Raw genomic sequence first — 16,202 nt, forward strand, 5'->3', positions numbered from 1 at the left:
TTCATCCTAAATTTAACATAGGGTTTTTGTGTAAAATCTCTACTATATTTTTGCTTTACAGATTCAACATCGTAAGTGAAAAAGACCTTGGAACCTACTCATGCGTGTTTGGAGGGGAAGCAACAATAGACTTTTTTTTGGCAGGTACAGATCAAATCCTTTCATGGGTTATATATATATTTATATATATATATATCACAGTTTACATTTCCCAGGCAACATTTCTGTAGTTCCTTCTGCTTATTCAATATGAATGTCAACTAATGTCAACTAAATTGTGTATACTTGATCGGTACACAATTCAGCCTTTAGAGTGCCATTCACTCATTATTAGGCTCCTTTGCCTTGTTGTCCACCAGGTCCACAGATTGGTGAGGTGCGAGATAAGCCGATAGTCAGCTACGTGGGGGACTATGTGGTGATGACATGCAAAATGGAAGAAGCCAAACCAATGCCCAGCACCTGGAACTGGTATAGAGCAAATGGTACGGACAAGGTGGGTGAGCTGGTCAGAGTCTTCTCTTGTGTGGCTTTCAGTGAGATTTGTGTCACGGGTGATGTTTGAATTGACACCTTTTCAACAAGTTTTGTTGTGTGTTCAAGGAAATGTAATAAATAGGTGTGTTGAATCCTTCAAACAGGTGTAAACACCTCACTTATGCCTCTGCACAAACATCCACAAGGATTCGATTTTGGTGGTCAAAGGTCAAGGTCGCAAGGTCTTTGACCATAACTCAAGAATGAATTACCATATTTCACAATTGATCAGACAAGGAATTGTTGACACGTTTGACTTAAAGGTCAAAGATCATTGGGACCTCAAAATGACCTTGACACACACTTCTGGTTCATAACTGAAGAATTGATGCAATAATTATGAAAACAATTCACACAGAAATGTGGTTTTAGGCCATTATTCAACACCATTACTCAGAAAGAGAGAGGGAGATTGTGATGGTGATGAACAGTTGTGATTTCACAGTTGGTCAGACACTGAAATGGAGACATTTTTGACATTTAAAAATAAAAATGAATTGGCCAACTGCAGATTTCACACACACTGACTGGGGCAACACAAGTAAACAGTAACTAGCACAGTACGGGCTTTCATCTTTCCGTCTCATCTATTCTACCTTTCACTTACAGCCTCATTGTGAATTTGGAGCGCCATCGAAATCAAATGATTCCAAACAACGTACTAGCTAATGCTCATTTCTAGTTATTCTTAAACCCTTTATTGCCTCACTTCCTGTGGAACAACTGAAAGCACACAGTTACTTTCACACACTACTATGCCTTTGTCACCTGTCAAAAAGGAAGTTTGTTTTTTTTCTTGTTGGCAAAAAGTTAAACCTCAACATCCCTTTACTTCCGTTATTTGTGAGCAGTCTCTCACAGCACGCAACTTAACATTCACATCGGCTTGCAACAACTTTTTAATGTGTTCCTACTATGCTGTCTACAAGTATTTTAAATTTATTTTCAAAAACACCAACCACCATGAGCCACCTTCTGATGAATGCAAAAACATTTAAACATGTTTATGGCCTCTGACTCATTGAACTGATATTTGTCCTAGGAGCAAATTTTTGCAGAGCCTCAACGGTATGAAATCAAGAATGAAGAGAGAAAGACCAAACTGCTGGTGCACAACCTGACAGAGGCCGACTCTGGCTTGTATTACTGCGGTGCGGTGTACGCCATCAGCACTGCAATAGGCCATGTGGAACTCAAGGTCAGTTATGTAAAAGTGACTAAAGTAAATTCATTCAAATACTGTTGTACTAATAAAAACAATTCTAGTATAATTAGAGTATTTCTGGTTTATGTTCATAACCCTAACCCATGTTCATTAAATCAGCATATATTTCTGCCACCATCAGGGAAATATCAAACTTTTTACTCCACTACATTAATCTAACAGCTGTAATTTCTTGTTACTTTTTAGTATTTTACCTAAATCACACAATAGGTTTATCAAATACAATACATTGTCAAAGATTAAACCAGTGGATCCCAACCTTTTGGCTTGTGGCCTGTAAGAAAAATGCAGTGTCTGTTTGGGGCCACTGGTCATGTTTCATTTGTTTATGAGTTGTTACCTGTTCAACCAAAAACATTTCCCCTCTAAACTTCTCAGATTGTTTGCCAAAGATAGATAACTCAACATTTCACCAAAAAACAGCAAATTTGTCTGCTTTTCTACCCGATTAATCATCTCACGACCCCTCAGATTTATCTTGTGCACTCTGGAGGGGCCTGAAATCTATGTTTGGACTAAATCACCAAACTGTATTTAAAGTAGTTAAAACAAGCTCTACCCCAACCAACCACAGTCAAATGCTGTTTAAACATTCATGCATCAGCATATGTCATATAAAATAAACAATAATTTACAGGCAATTTAATTTACTTTATTTGTTTTACTGTTACTGTCACTTGAGCAAAAACTCTAAATACTTCTTCCACCACTGCTGAAGGTCATCACCTTCTACGAGCCTCTCAAGCCCTTCATAGCCATCGTGATCGAAGTGATTGTCCTGGTCGCCGCCATTCTGCTCTACGAGAGGAGTCAGTCCAAGAAAAAGCCCACAGCAGGTAGTCAGACAGTCTTCTTGTTTGTGTGTAATTGTGTTGTGCAATATGTTGTATTTTAACTTCAAACGATCTGCCTTATTCTCAGGAAACGAGACGAATGACCAAAATAACACACTGTGAGTATTATCGGAGTGGTGCTTATTGTTTTAAGTTTGATTTGCAGTATGTAAATGTGCATTTTTTTCATGATGTACATGTTTATGCTCTCATCAGGACACAGGGAGAAAGTAATGGATCAGAGGGAAGTTCTTCAACAAGACAGCGGAAAGTATAAGACTGAAATACTTAAACCCAACAGATCCAAGCTTCTCTAAAACTTTTTATTTGTTTTCAAATGTGAATGATGCTTTAAAGCAATATCTCATCAACTATTTCTAGATTATTTTCACAAAACAAATTGCCACCACTTAACAGTCATTCATTTGATACATCGTACAAGTCGGTTCACTGGAAGATATGTTTTCTATTTTAAGGGACAGTGGTGTTATGATGGCTGAAAGAGCAAAGCATTTATGTGGTTTTCAGTGTGACACCGCATCACTTCCTGAGCAAAAACTGCCTCACATCACTATGACTTTCTGTCAAAAAGAAGGTGCATTTTCCTTTTTTTGGCAACCTCAACTCCTCTTTACTTATCTTTTTTATGCATTATGGTTTGTGAGCAGTGCCTTACACTCTTTAAATAAGCACTTAACTAACCGCTCATACTGTGCTGTGCTTTTGTCACTTTTTACAGGTTTTTTCCTGCAATAATGTGTGCCTGAAATGCTTCAAATTACCTTAGTAACGTGTATATCAAAATATATCATCATATATATGCAGATACTTATGTCGTAGTCATGTTAATCTATCATCAGATTGTTATAAAGGTCCTATTGTCCTTTAATCACAACTGTATCAACCTGCACTTAACCTACGAGGTGTGCCACTGTATATGTAAACAAATTAAAACTACACAAAATTTCACTGTCTTTGTTTCATTGAACACCGCTGAAGCTTACTTAAAGGTCCAGTGTGTATCATTTAAGAGATCTATTGGCAGAAATTAAATGTAATATTCATAGATGTTTTCATTAGGGTACAATCACCTGGATATAGGAATCATTACTTTTTTCGTTACCTTAAATTGTGTCGTTTTTACAGAAGCAAGTGCTGATCACCACTTGTAGTTGTAATCTGCAACTTCACCACTAGATGTCACTAAAACCTAAACACTGGTGCAAGAAAGGAGGACTCATTTCATTAATTTCAGTTTACAGATCAAGCATTAAAAAGGCTTCTGTGGCTGCAGAGGGAGCTGCGTGTAATCCGATAAACTGCCTCGAGTGATGTCACTGGAGTCACAGTTGAAACTGTAGACTACAACTCTAGAAATGAAAAGAAATCTGTGGGTTTGGAGTGAAAAAGAAGTGAGCTTATCAGAGCTCTGTAGCACACTCATCTCTCTGCCAGAGGCTAACGTCTCAAGGCTACGTTAGCTGCTACTAGCCTAAGACACCTTAATCTAAGACTGACATGGCAGTGGTTGAGTTGCATTATGGGTAACATAAGCAGCAAGTTTTGACAAGGAAGAATATGTGGAATAAAAGATAGTTTGTCTGGTTCTGCAGCATCAACTTTGATAATTTTTTTAAAAATTGTTTATCATGAGTCTGACCATGTTATAGGAGTGAAAGGGTTAATCTGTGCAGTGCTCCTTTAAAGGATAAATGTCTTATAAGATTTCAGGAGTAAGCACTGACCAACACAAAGGAGCGTCAATCTGAAAAGCATGGTTTTATTTTTGCATACATCTGCACAATAATAATAATAATTAGTATTATTTATTATAATACATTAATTTTTTTATGTTTTTATTCTTGAATATTACATTTTATACAATCTACCACAGCTTCCTCATGTCTGTCATGTTGGGCTCTTTAAAACCTCTTTATCTTGATTTCTTGCTTCTTTCAATGCCTTGGAGAAGACAGACTCAAGGGGAAAGACATTTTTCAAAAGGCAGACGGACACAAAAACAGAAACCTGGAGAACTTTACGGCTGGTTCATGAGGAACTGAACTAAAAGCTTGATGACATCGTCGTTCAGACCCACCACCTCTCCGTCCTTCACACCCTCGTACAGGCGCAGGCTCTCTGTGCCCCACAGAAGGTTTTTCCTGGGGTTGTTGGCATCCGTCTCCACGGAGAGGGCCACTGTGTTGAGCTGGTAGCAGAAGAAGGAGTAGAACTGGCCGTCTGTGATCACAGCCTGGGACACGAAAGGCCTGGTGACGTCCTCGTGGTTCCAGAAACCTAGATGAGAGGGAAGTAAAATAAAAATAAATGTCAAATCACCCACGACAAAAATGATATACTGTATCATAAGCTCTGCCACAGTAAGAGATGCATCTGATGTCTCTTTCCTGTGTCGATAACTCACCCTGGTACATGGCCTGAGCTCCTGTCCAGGCAAAAAGGCTGGCGAGTCCGTTGGCTCTGAGAAAGACCTCCACCTGATCGGACTCTTCCCGCCGAGCCATCCGGTCTCTGTGGTATCGATCAGGCACCAGGTGGAACTGAGTGTGACCGTAGCACGCCGGGTCTGGTAACTTGGCCCCTGTTAATGAGAGCAAGAGGACGGCTTGTGAACCCAGCACAGCTGAAAGGGGAAGGATTCCTGAATGACCACTCTAATTTCTTTTTCAGGATGATAACTTTTCCATATAATTGATATCTTTATCAATATTCTCTATTTCCAATTGATACTCAATCATGAAAAATGTTCCATCCAACTAGGATGGACTGACTTTGCAAGAGAAGGTCAGAGCTGCAAAAATTAGTCGATCGAAAGGAAATTAATCAGCGACAATTTTTAAGCAAAAATGGCAAATATTTGATGGTCTTCATGTTGCTTTTTTTGTCTTACATTACAGCAATTTGAATTTCTTTGGACTGTTGCTCGAACCAAACAAAAATCAGCATATCCACTTGTTTATTGTTTCATTAACCAAACAATTAACTGAATAGGTTTATAGATTCATCCATAATGAAGATGAAAAATTGTTAGAAGCCGGCTGCTGCACATTAATGTGTCTACAGGACAGCACAAGTTGTTTGAATTATTACACTATCTTAGACCAATGAAAATGCTAAACGCAAAACACAAAAAAACTATATTTGTCTCCAGTTATAGCATCTCCAAAAACAAGGAAAACAATCATCTCAGGCTTGGAGAAAATGTTAGACTTTTTGCATTTGACTGACTGAAAAAGTGCATATTGGCGCCCCCTACTGACAGCGAGAGGTAACTGAATAATAAACTCACATGTAACCAGCATTCAACATGCTAAATGTATGTTCTTTTGGCTCCTTACATACACAGGATGAAGTACGACACATGCGACCGGTGTCTTGTAGATGACATTACCTGTAAATATATTGTTGTCATACTGTCTTCTGAACAGAGGCATCATGTTTGGAGCTATTGTGATCTCTGGAACTTCAGCTGCATAGGACGCCTCCAGTGGGGCAAACTAAGAGAAATGGAAATGACAAACAGTGATTAGAACAAAAACAAACACATGTATGTTTCTCATTAAACAGAAACTATTGTTGTTAATACGTGTCCTTCGATGGCGTGTTATGATTTGCTTTTGCTCCAGGTTGGTAGGTGTGTCCTGTATGATTTCTACCTGTGGCAGTTGTTGGGTTATCCTAATCTGACTGTGCGGGTGGTCGTCAATCTGGAACCTGGTTGGCTCTAGCCGGCCCCTCCGGTGACCCCTTGGGATGATTCTCTCTCCTCTCCTCCAATAAAAGTTAACCTGGGGATTAACATCTGACGGAGAAACACAAACAATATGACTCGCAGAGGTCAAACAGTCACGTCATAGAGATGATTTGTATTGTTATTGTTGTTATAACTTATTCTTTGTTCAGATGGTTATTTATTTAAACCATAAATGTGTCACTTTTAGACTGTACTTCGTGTGTGCAACGTTCTCAGTTGCTTGTGTTTGAGCAATTTTTAAAATGTGAGAAGTTTGACTTGACAGGGAGATTATATAACATAAATATTAAACAATACTCTGCCCTAAATATACTTCAAATGTAGTCTTTTTTGACTTCCAAAAACTGTTTGCGTTGAATAAAATAGAGCTGCTACTAATGATTAGTTTTTAATAGTTTCTTGGTTATTTATTCTTTGAGAAAAATGTGAAAAAACTGAGTGACAAAAGAAAAACAGCTTCTTTTGTCCGACGACCACCAGTTGAAAACCCAAAGGATATTGAATTTACAATACTAGGACACATCAAATCCTCACATTTCAGAAGCTTGCACCAGCAAATGTTTGGCATTTTTGCTTTGTAAATTACTTTACCAACAGCAATTATGTTACATTATTGGTGCAGAGGAACCAGCAGCCTGCTCTACTTTCATATGAGACTAATAAGTAACAATAAGAACATTGTTTACTGCCCCATATAGCTAACCAGCCACATACTTAATATTACTTCAAATGTAGTTCTGAAGAGGCACAAGGCGTGGAAATGATTATTTCAAAGTGCCATCGTGGATGTCTAAGCAGTGAAATCCACACACACAGTTCGACTGGTGCCTGATCAATCATTCATACCCAGACTGGAGAGGAGGAACAGTGGGTTGTGTTGGAGCAGACTGTAGGTGAGTCCAGTCACCAGGTTTCTCAGCATAGGTCCAACGATCTGCTCCTGCTCTTTGTACAGAAAAGCTCTACGTTTCTTTATGTGCCAGTGCTCCTGTAAAATCACACGACTGACCAAGGAGCGGATGTCCCCAAACGCACCCCCTTCCACCCCGGGCACTGTGCTTTGAGCTGCGGCCGGCGGAGAGCTCTCTTCCGCCGCGCTCAGGGTGAACTTCTCGGGCAGACCCGGGATATATGCGGTCTTGGTAAAGTGCTGGTACCATCTGTCGGCGTTCCGTGCGAAAGTCTGAGGGTAAACCACAAATTTCTTCCGCTGGATGCGAGTGACGAGGGAGAGCTTCTCCTCCACCGGGGAGGCTCGTATCTTCTGCACATGTTGCTGAGCCTTTTGCCGCAGGGCCGATTTGCTTTTAGCCGTGACGGAGGGGACGACGGGGGGATACGCGGGCTCCTTGACCGCAGCTTCGGCGTGGACAAGCCTTTGGTTTCTAAACGGAGGCAGGTTTTTGGGGAACAGCAAGGGCAGTCGTGTGCGGGCCGCCATGTTTCTCTTGTGACTTCAACTTGTTGTTCCGTTCCGTTGACAAATGAACCAGCAGCCTCCCGCAACAGCGACTCCTGCTGCACGGGGGGACAATACAAATATAATTACCATATTCAACAACATGTCTGCTGTCGGGGTCTACCTTAAAACTTAAAACGGATTATTCTACTTTATTTCCGTTTGAGGCCATATTAGATTATTAACAATTCTGTGGGCTAGCTAATGTTAGCATCATAGTTAGCATCGCAGAACGTTGACGCTCTTGAAGGGACCCTTGTTAAAACATGTCCCCTTTGGATGCACTCAAAAATGTCGGAAGTTTTGAGGTTAACACGACATATCGTGGGAATAATAAGACTTAGACAACCCAAATGTGCACTGCCTGTTATAAAACGTGGAGAGGATGAGCCATGAACTCATGTTTAACAATTTATGGCAGAGTGTCAAACTTTTTTGGGCCAGCAAATCGTATTGCACTTCAGTTTCGCACCGGAGGCGCCTTTTTACGTCTGATCCCGGCATTAATGAAATTACCTGTTAATAAATGGATGTCAGACCATATAAAAACTTCATACTTCTCTCAAGATGTGTCTTGTCTCCGGAGCCTACTGTAACAGACACACATTATTCAAGACACGATTGAGGACGTGCTAAATAAACGTTACAAGGAGGTTACCTGAAGGCAACATCGACGTACAGTGCAGAGTTCTGTGTGCAAGATTTTTTGGACAGTGCAGTTTGTCAAAAAAAACCGAGATAAACACTGAAATATTTACTTCGGAAAGACTAGCTAGCGGTATGTTTCGTCAGCTTTTACGGACCCGGGTCGTCGGGACCAGAACGGCCTATCTGAACCGATGGCACGGTGTTTGTCGAGCGGAGGTAGCGGCTCTAAAAATAAACAGTGTTGTTCTCATAAACATGTTATTTCTGTTATCTGCAGCCGAGCACAGAGACAACAACTGTGCTGCCAGCCCTGGTGGTGGCTGTGGGGAACCTGCAGTGCCCCACCACCAAGAGGTTGGGTTCACTGTGCTTCCTCATAAGGTGTTCTTCTGTGTTTTGTGAGCAGCGGTTCTCGGCTCAGAGCTTTTCATGTGTCCTGTGTGTCCCCAGAGATCACTGTGCACCAGAAGTGACGAGGTCAGACTGGCAGAGGAGGCCAGCAAGAGGTATGGCTCTCCAGCTCCAACCATCTTCTCCAGAGTGATCGATAAAAGCATCCCTGCAGATATCATTTATGAGGATGAGAAGGTAAACAACGTCTTCAAAAACATGTTTGGGGTTATCTCTTTTGGCTTATTCCACGTGGAGTCCAGAGAGAGATTGACACATGCTTGTTGATTTGTAGATAAAGGAATATAAAGTAAAGCTGCACACTTTCTATGTGCTTGTTTTTGTGTGTTTATCAGTGTTTGGCATTCAGGGATATCAGCCCACAGGCCCCTGTACACTTCCTGGTCATCCCAAGGATCCCGATTCCCAGAATAAGTGAGGCCAAAGATGATGATGCTGAGGTGAGTTCGTCCGTCATTTCCTACCACAATAGATGTCCTTATTCCTTTACACCCAAATCATACTGGTGTGACGGCATCCACAGATTTTGGATGCAGGGATTTGCTCCCATTAAGCCACAATAGTATTAGTGAGGACACTGACGTTGGGCAATTAATCTCACGGGTGTTAGATGGGGTCAGTGTCAGGGCTCTATGCAGACCAGGCAAGTTTTTACACCAAACTCAGAAAACAAATAAACACTGGGAGGACAACTCCACACAGCGAGCTCCCAGCGTACCCCCCAGGTTTCAACCCAGAGCCAGTTGTTGTGTGCATAAAGTCTTATTGCTGTCACCATATGCAACCTTCAGGGTATATTCACGCTAAACAGTGGAGAAGCATTTCATTTCTGCAATTTGAAACCATCATGACCACAGTCCTAAATCTAGTATTAAAGTGTAACCACAAGTGAGGGCAATTTTATATGTGTGGCCCATTTCATAAAAGGTTAAAACGTTAAAATACAAGAAGCAAGAAGCGATAAAGATTAAAACTAGTATTTCCAGGACCACACACTGACTACTTTTACTATAATCCAGAGGGGTCTTGAAGCTTTTGCCACAAAATTTCCTCCATGTTCAGTCATATTCAAAATGTTAATCTTTGAAAAGCCATAACTGTTACATCGACCGCTCAATTATCATCTTTGTTTCTTTCTTTTTTTTTAACTTTCAGCTTTTAGGACATTTGTTGGTTGTTGCAAAAAATGTGGCCAAGCAAGAATCTCTAAAGGAGGGATACAGAGTGGGTAGGTTACCTGACTGTCATTTATGTGAAAACACAGGCTGTTTGTTTACTCGCACATTGAATTCTGGGTATGTTTCTATCATCCGCAGTGATCAACGATGGAAAGCACGGCGCTCAGTCAGTTTACCACCTTCATGTTCACGTCCTGGGAGGAAGACAGCTGACATGGCCACCTGGATAATGGTCTCCTGTGTATGTTAATGTGTATTTTCTGTCTCCCTGTCTTATGTTTAGTGTGACATGATGTATGAAGGCTGTAGTTCATCCAAAAAAAAAATAAATTCTCATCCCAATTTCCACATAAAAACTCCCTTCACCTCACAGAATATGACATGTAAATATGTTGATCTTGGCAAATGTAAAAATTAAATGTAAAAATGAAGAGTAAAGACATTATGTTTGGTACAGCTGCAAATAAAGACACTATTTCTACAGAAACCTGAAAACTCAACTCAGTTCTTTAATCTGACATTGTCCAGTTTAATCTAGACAGCAATATACATTTTTATCAGTGGGTTTGCTCTCAGCAAAACAGATTTTACATCTTATTTTTATGCATATGTTGAATTACAAAGGATCATTTGAAAAGAAGTGACAGGTTGCAATAACAAACCAATGAAGGGAACCAAAATCTCAAAACCCATGAGCCAAATGCTAAACACCTCAGACAATCACAGCATCAATAATTGATTAAAACAGCCTTAAAATGAGACAAAAAATACGTTACAATCATATAGGGAAAAAATAGACATCTATATGGATATGAAACATAATACAATATTTATTACCTACACAATTTTAAAACGTTCTTGCATGTAGTCTAGTTTCTTTGTACCTTTTTCTTTAAGTTTTAGCATTGCTTGCACTATCGATTGCCCTCACTAATCATTTACAACCTCCACAGATGGCATGTGCCCAGATATTAGCAGCGAGGGGTGGATCTGGTGTGACTGGGTGGTATGACTCACTTACCATGGTGCCTGTGAGAAGGGTAACTGTCGGTCATTTGAGAACGGGGGCTGAACTTTGCTCTATATTTACTTAAAAAACAATGTTCACCTCCTTGATCACGACTGTCAGACAGATGCAGCTGTGAGATACAAACGCCTCAACAGAAAAGAGGAAACCCAGCCTGTATGAAGGTCACATAAAGAGAATAGCGAGACCAGCTGATTCTCGGACACTTGAAACTGCTTACACATTGTCACGTACTGATTTTTCCCTTATGAATTTTTATACCAATCACAATTAGCTAGACCTGGAAGAATTTAAAAGATTTCTTGATATGACAATCTGGTAGAAAAGAGTCAAGAGTTGCACAAGTTTTGTTCAACTGTTGAATAACTTTTTCTATGGGTCAAAGTCTCATCTATCTTCATGAATCCAAGAAAACTTATCTAGTTTTATCAATACTTCTGACAGGCCTCATCACGCATATCTGATAATGAAGATTTGGGATCATAAAGGTCTCAATAAACCAAGTTTTATCACATTACTTTACAGGATCCTTCATTCTTTTTTACTGTTGAATGCTTTGGACTGTCACCAATGCCAACAGTTGTCAGCTTATCTATGTAATTACTATAAACAAAGCAGGTTTCTCCTCTACTAGCTACACGCTGTTTGTGTGTCAGGTTCCAGATCTTCTTCACCTCCAGCAGCCATAACCTTTGGTCACGTTTGTCGGTGGATCTTTAATGGTTCAACACGTCCTCTGCAGCAGGTATTCTGGGGATTGCACAAGTCTCTATTCCTCTGGACAAGGCGTGAATGGAGAGGAACTTGGTATGCACTCATGCAAGTCTCCTATTGGCTGATACTACTCAGGGGGCAACAGTCGAGCATCTGCACTGGGCAAAGGTAGATCTAGCTCTGCCCTGCTACTGAAAGACACTGTCAATCAGTTCTGTCTCTGGAGAAGGTAGATATCATTTACTTAATGTTTTCACTCTTTGTTGCAGTGTGTAAAGTGTGAAAGATTTAGCGTGTCTTTTGTTGTCATAAATTGCTATGGGAACTACATGTATTGTGTGAGAAAGTCTTTGTTCATTGACAGGTTTCTTTTTTTTTTTCTTCAGCTGATTGTTTTTTAATAGCAGAAAACAATAAATTAATTTCACTGTTTAATTTAGGCTTTTAGAGTCTTTACCAGCCATAGACACATACACACAGGCTAAACTCAGCAGCCTTTGTGTATGTATGGTAAATATGTCAGACACACACGTGACTGAGATGAATATAGCCCCCATTTTATGTGAGCGGGCTGCTTGACCTTGTTGTTGGGTCAACAAAGTCATTGTTTAAGCCCCCTCTTCCACAATGATTGAATCTAGTTAGAAGCTCAACAAACAACTGCAAGCAGGAGTTATTTTCTCCTGGATCTTATTGAGACCAATCATCTGTAACTACTCTGGATTTTTCAGTTTTTCCTATAAGATGGTAAGACTTCTGCTACTTGAGTTTTTTTTTTTGCTAGAAGATTCAACTTACCACTCACTTGTTTTCAAAAATAACGTCTCCATTCTGGGCAATGTACTAATCAAAATTATTTATGAGACTTAAATCTACTTTTTGTTCATTACAAGGCAATTTAATTGATAATTGCATAATCCAGAGCAAAGACTTTGCCACTTCATATTGCCACACTGTAGTTTTGTAAGTTGTATGAACTTTGGTCGACAGAAATCTTGACCAAAGTTATCTTACAAACTTGAGGTCAGACTGAGAGTCTGCTGGGTTGGCAGATTTTAATCTAATACGATTTTGCCTATGAATGTATCGTGGTATATATGTCAGTGAATGTGTAATTCATTTCTTATTAATTTTTATTTGATGTCTACAGATATGTTGAAGTGATTGATTACTTTTTATAGTGTAGTTATTTAAAGGTATGACTTCTGAATATATTATTTGAATTGTTTCCACTGTTGCAACATTTACACACTAGATGGCATTATTTCACTGTCTGCAGTACAGTTTATAGGGAAGCGATGAGGAAGACATCAAGCCATGCTTTTGTCCTTTTCACAATATGTACATTTTATTTAATATCTGAATTAACTAGCGAGGACTGAGATGCAGTGTATTCTGCTTCCAAGTGTGGTGATTTGCCTCAGAGATTCTCACAATTTGGGACAAAGATTATGAACAGTGCATGTGTGCAGATGTCCCAATGCTTTATGGCACAATATTCAAAGTTTCAACACTTAGACTCCTGCTGTACGTGATTACTAGCAATAGTGGTCATTGGCACTGATCTGTTGCAACGACTTTGGTGAATGTCAGTCTCGTATAAATGAGCTGTTTCATAATAGATAATCATATCTGTGTGAAGGACATCAAAGTGTGTGGATGCTAATTTAATTTAAGATCTCTGTTATTGCAGCTAATACAAGATGAGTCTCCAAGAAGATTTGGCTAAGAGCAATGATGTTGCAGTCATGGATGATAATAGTAAGAGGTATGTAAAATAATGCATGTTCCAAAGTGAAAAACACATTTTTATCTATGTTTAAATTAATTATAATGTAGGTTTTATCCACTTAGGACGATTTGATATTAAAACTATGAATCTAGACATAATGTATTGTTGGATATCAGCTCATCCGTGCCCTCTCATTGACTTTCCCAGCATCCCCACCCAAAAGGCACAGATTCAGTCAGACTCCACAAGCTTAAAGACCCACTCCACTCTCATTCCCAATGGAGAAGCCACCACAGCTGAGCTCACCACAGCATCAGTTTCAGAGACCCAGGAGACTAATTCTTCCAGTAACGCTGAGACACCGGCCGAGCCTGCCAGAACTCCTGAGCTGGACGGAGCTGCTGAAGCACTTTCACCAGGTAAGGGGTCTGAGCGTGGTGTTAGGAGAAGTGAACTATTCTCTTGTGAAAAATTCCCAGTAACATAAAATACTTTTGAGCACAGTGGTACCCAACTGCTCCCAGGGTTGCAAGACATATCTGAGGGTTTGTGAGATTAACAAACTTTTTGCTGCTCCACAAATTCTGTTCTCTTTTTTTTTTGAGAAAAAATTGTGATTGTGACATTCTGAAAAGTTGTCACTCTTCAGGCCTTTAAAACTAATCAAATACAATCTGAGAATACAGCAGAAACACATGCAACCTGTAAAAAAGGCCATTCATAGACATTATGTCACTTTAAAAGATCAAAAAGGCCTAAAAATCCATTATATTAGCAACTGCATGAAGTGTAGAGTTTACTGGAATTAGAAAATGCTTATGCAGTGTATTAAATCAGCACAGTTGTCAAGTAAACCAAGAAAAAAGACAATTTTAATGGAATGATTGTTACATAAAGCAAAATTGATGTGATATTATCTGTCTGGTGCCCCTGCAGCAGCATTGTGGAGAAGCTGCAGGTTTGGTAAAGCAGAACAAAAACTGCAAATTTAAAAATGAAATTTAAAGGAAAATATTAATATGTGTCATGCTAACAACATGTGCTTGTGGATAATATAACCAAGGAAAATTAACAAGATAAAAACTGTTATACTGGGTCATACTGGGGAGAAAGCTGTTTGCACATCGTTGTGCCTCAGTTGACAGAAATGTGTGTTTATCAAGACAGTTGTAGTTCTGTGAAGTTATTTAAAACCGGACTACAGCTACTACCAGCTACAAGTGTTACTGTTAACAGGAAAAGGCAACTGAGGTCATAGAGCTGTAACAATAGAGGAAATGCTCGAGGGCTAAAGTCTAGAGTTTAAAGTACAGATAAAACTGTTTTCCTAGAGTTTTGGTGAGATCCAGAAATAAGAAGGAGGAGTGATGGCAGGAAAAGAAAATAACATTAAAGGAGCTGTGTGTAAAAATTGGCCACTTGTTAAATCAATACGACAAACAAACAGTGTTATCAGCAGTAAGTTGAAGTGTCCAAACCTATTGTAAGAAATACGAAAATGCACAGTCCCTCCCATAGCTCTTTCTCTCAACAAACAGCTAACTTAGCAAACATATGAACACTGTCAGTAACATTACAGTTAGTTGCTGTAAAATAGCCAATATTTGCTTTAGTTTACTGAGAGGAAATGTTGCGAGTTCAGCATCAAACATCTTCCCTCTCACCAAGAGCTGTCTCCTGTCACATTGACCCACTGTTGCCTCTTGAAGTACAAAGTGGTATTACGAGACAGGGCTAACTTCCGAAGATATCTGTGTAACTTCAATACTCTTCAAATAATCTTCACATTCTGTTGATAATTTTAGTCAGTTGTTGTTAGTTGAGTTGTTTAAAGCTGGGCTTCTTTTTTAAATATAAATTAAATTCCTTTACATTCAATCCCTTACCAAACAAGTTCACACAATGCTGATTGAGCCTATCACCAGCACGTGTGTCTGTATTTCGCAGTATAGCGGAGTTTTAAAATCTGTAAACCAGCAATTATTGGTTCGCACATATTTGTGGGTATCTTTATAAAGGTGTTTGAGTGCAAGCAGAGGGAATCAGGGGGTCAGCGGAAATGAGCTGAAGAGGGGAGCAACCGTAGTGACGGAGTAGGCTACAGCAACTAGGAGTATGGTGGAGCCTATGGTGTAGACATAAGAACGCATTGACACACGTTATTTGTGTAATTACTCTCACTGCTGGAACAAATGTTCCACACTGCAGATTTAAACTAAAATTATTACAGATAACTCCTTTAAGTACAATAAAAAAAAGAATAAAAGCATATAATGGGAGAATTTTAGCAAGGCCTTTGCACATTTTTGGAAAACGAATAAGGCATTATTGTCTGTGTGTTCTTTTGCGCTCCAGTGACTCAAGTCTATTGTACTGTGTTAAAACCATATTACTTCCTCTCACCAAACCGGATAGGTAATTAGGCTTGGACTTTGTATAGCTCCCTATTCTGTATCAGGTTACAGCATAGCCTTCCCCTATTTACTGCACAACCTGCAAATCATGTTTCTCTGAGACAGCAGCTGTAACAAGCCCACAGGGGTTATCCAGAGATGTCTGCAGGCTTCTTATACACCTGACTCTACTGCTAAAGCTTTCATATGGGAATTGTCATTATGGCGGATAAACAGGGATTTTCCTGTTGTCCCAATACAGAAGAGCCC

The 16,202-nt window shown here is 39.6% G+C and overlaps 4 protein-coding genes across 5 annotated transcripts in view; 3 read left to right on the forward strand and 1 right to left on the reverse strand.

The window, feature by feature from the left end:
• emb (embigin) overlaps positions 1-3,564 on the forward strand; it is a 5,874-nt gene extending 2,310 nt beyond the window's left edge. Inside the window, exons 4-9 of the mRNA XM_035657883.1 lie at positions 62-144; positions 360-496; positions 1,580-1,735; positions 2,481-2,598; positions 2,684-2,714; positions 2,812-3,564. Coding sequence (XP_035513776.1) covers positions 62-144; positions 360-496; positions 1,580-1,735; positions 2,481-2,598; positions 2,684-2,714; positions 2,812-2,872 — 586 coding nt within the window. The 3' untranslated portion in view covers positions 2,873-3,564. The remainder of the gene's footprint in view (positions 1-61; positions 145-359; positions 497-1,579; positions 1,736-2,480; positions 2,599-2,683; positions 2,715-2,811) is intronic.
• Positions 3,565-4,355: 791 nt separating this feature from the next.
• On the reverse strand, positions 4,356-7,843 carry mrps30 (mitochondrial ribosomal protein S30). The gene is made up of 5 exons (XM_035657760.1): positions 7,217-7,843; positions 6,273-6,418; positions 6,008-6,113; positions 5,021-5,197; positions 4,356-4,893 (listed from the first exon to the last, which is right to left on the reverse strand). The coding sequence occupies exons 1-5, from the start codon at positions 7,809-7,811 to the stop codon at positions 4,634-4,636; spliced, it is 1,284 nt and encodes a 427-aa protein (XP_035513653.1). The 5' UTR covers positions 7,812-7,843; the 3' UTR covers positions 4,356-4,633.
• Positions 7,844-8,532: 689 nt separating this feature from the next.
• hint2 (histidine triad nucleotide binding protein 2) lies at positions 8,533-10,553 on the forward strand. Of its 2 annotated transcripts, none has more exons than XM_035657763.1 (5): positions 8,533-8,693; positions 8,928-9,065; positions 9,224-9,328; positions 10,044-10,116; positions 10,205-10,553. In XM_035657763.1, exons 1-5 carry the CDS (start codon positions 8,610-8,612, stop codon positions 10,294-10,296), a joined length of 492 nt encoding a protein of 163 aa, XP_035513656.1. In that variant the 5' UTR covers positions 8,533-8,609; the 3' UTR covers positions 10,297-10,553. The 2 variants fall into 2 exon arrangements, with proteins under 2 accessions (XP_035513656.1, XP_035513655.1); XM_035657762.1 differs by having other exon boundaries at positions 8,594-8,831.
• A 130-nt stretch (positions 10,554-10,683) lies between these two features.
• LOC118325181 (long-chain-fatty-acid--CoA ligase ACSBG2-like) lies at positions 10,684-13,958 on the forward strand (the record flags this gene model as incomplete). The annotated part of the gene is given in 3 exon segments (XM_035657761.1): positions 10,684-12,036; positions 13,501-13,575; positions 13,747-13,958. Coding segments are annotated over 2 exon segments (277 nt in total), but the record flags the coding sequence as incomplete, so codon positions are not given.
• Positions 13,959-16,202: the final 2,244 nt, after the last annotated feature.

This window comes from Morone saxatilis, unplaced genomic scaffold (assembly GCF_004916995.1).
Source record: "Morone saxatilis isolate NCDOM2014 unplaced genomic scaffold, NCSU_SB_2.0 Contig16, whole genome shotgun sequence".
In the NCBI taxonomy this organism is placed as follows: Eukaryota; Metazoa; Chordata; class Actinopteri; family Moronidae; genus Morone; species Morone saxatilis.

Excerpts from the sequence above, each read along its gene's own strand:
- mrps30 (XM_035657760.1), bottom strand. The coding sequence starts at position 7,811 with ATGGCGGCCCGCACACGACTGCCCTTGCTGTTCCCCAAAAACCTGCCT. Across the intron at positions 5,198-6,007 it reads TGACAACAATATATTTACAG|GGGCCAAGTTACCAGACCCG; the intron begins GTAATGTCATCT and ends TCTCATTAACAG. Across the intron at positions 4,894-5,020 it reads AGCTCAGGCCATGTACCAGG|GTTTCTGGAACCACGAGGAC; the intron begins GTGAGTTATCGA and ends CCTCTCATCTAG.
- hint2 (XM_035657762.1), top strand. The coding sequence starts at position 8,610 with ATGTTTCGTCAGCTTTTACGGACCCGGGTCGTCGGGACCAGAACGGCC. Across the intron at positions 9,066-9,223 it reads TCATTTATGAGGATGAGAAG|TGTTTGGCATTCAGGGATAT; the intron begins GTAAACAACGTC and ends TGTGTTTATCAG. Across the intron at positions 10,117-10,204 it reads AAAGGAGGGATACAGAGTGG|TGATCAACGATGGAAAGCAC; the intron begins GTAGGTTACCTG and ends TATCATCCGCAG.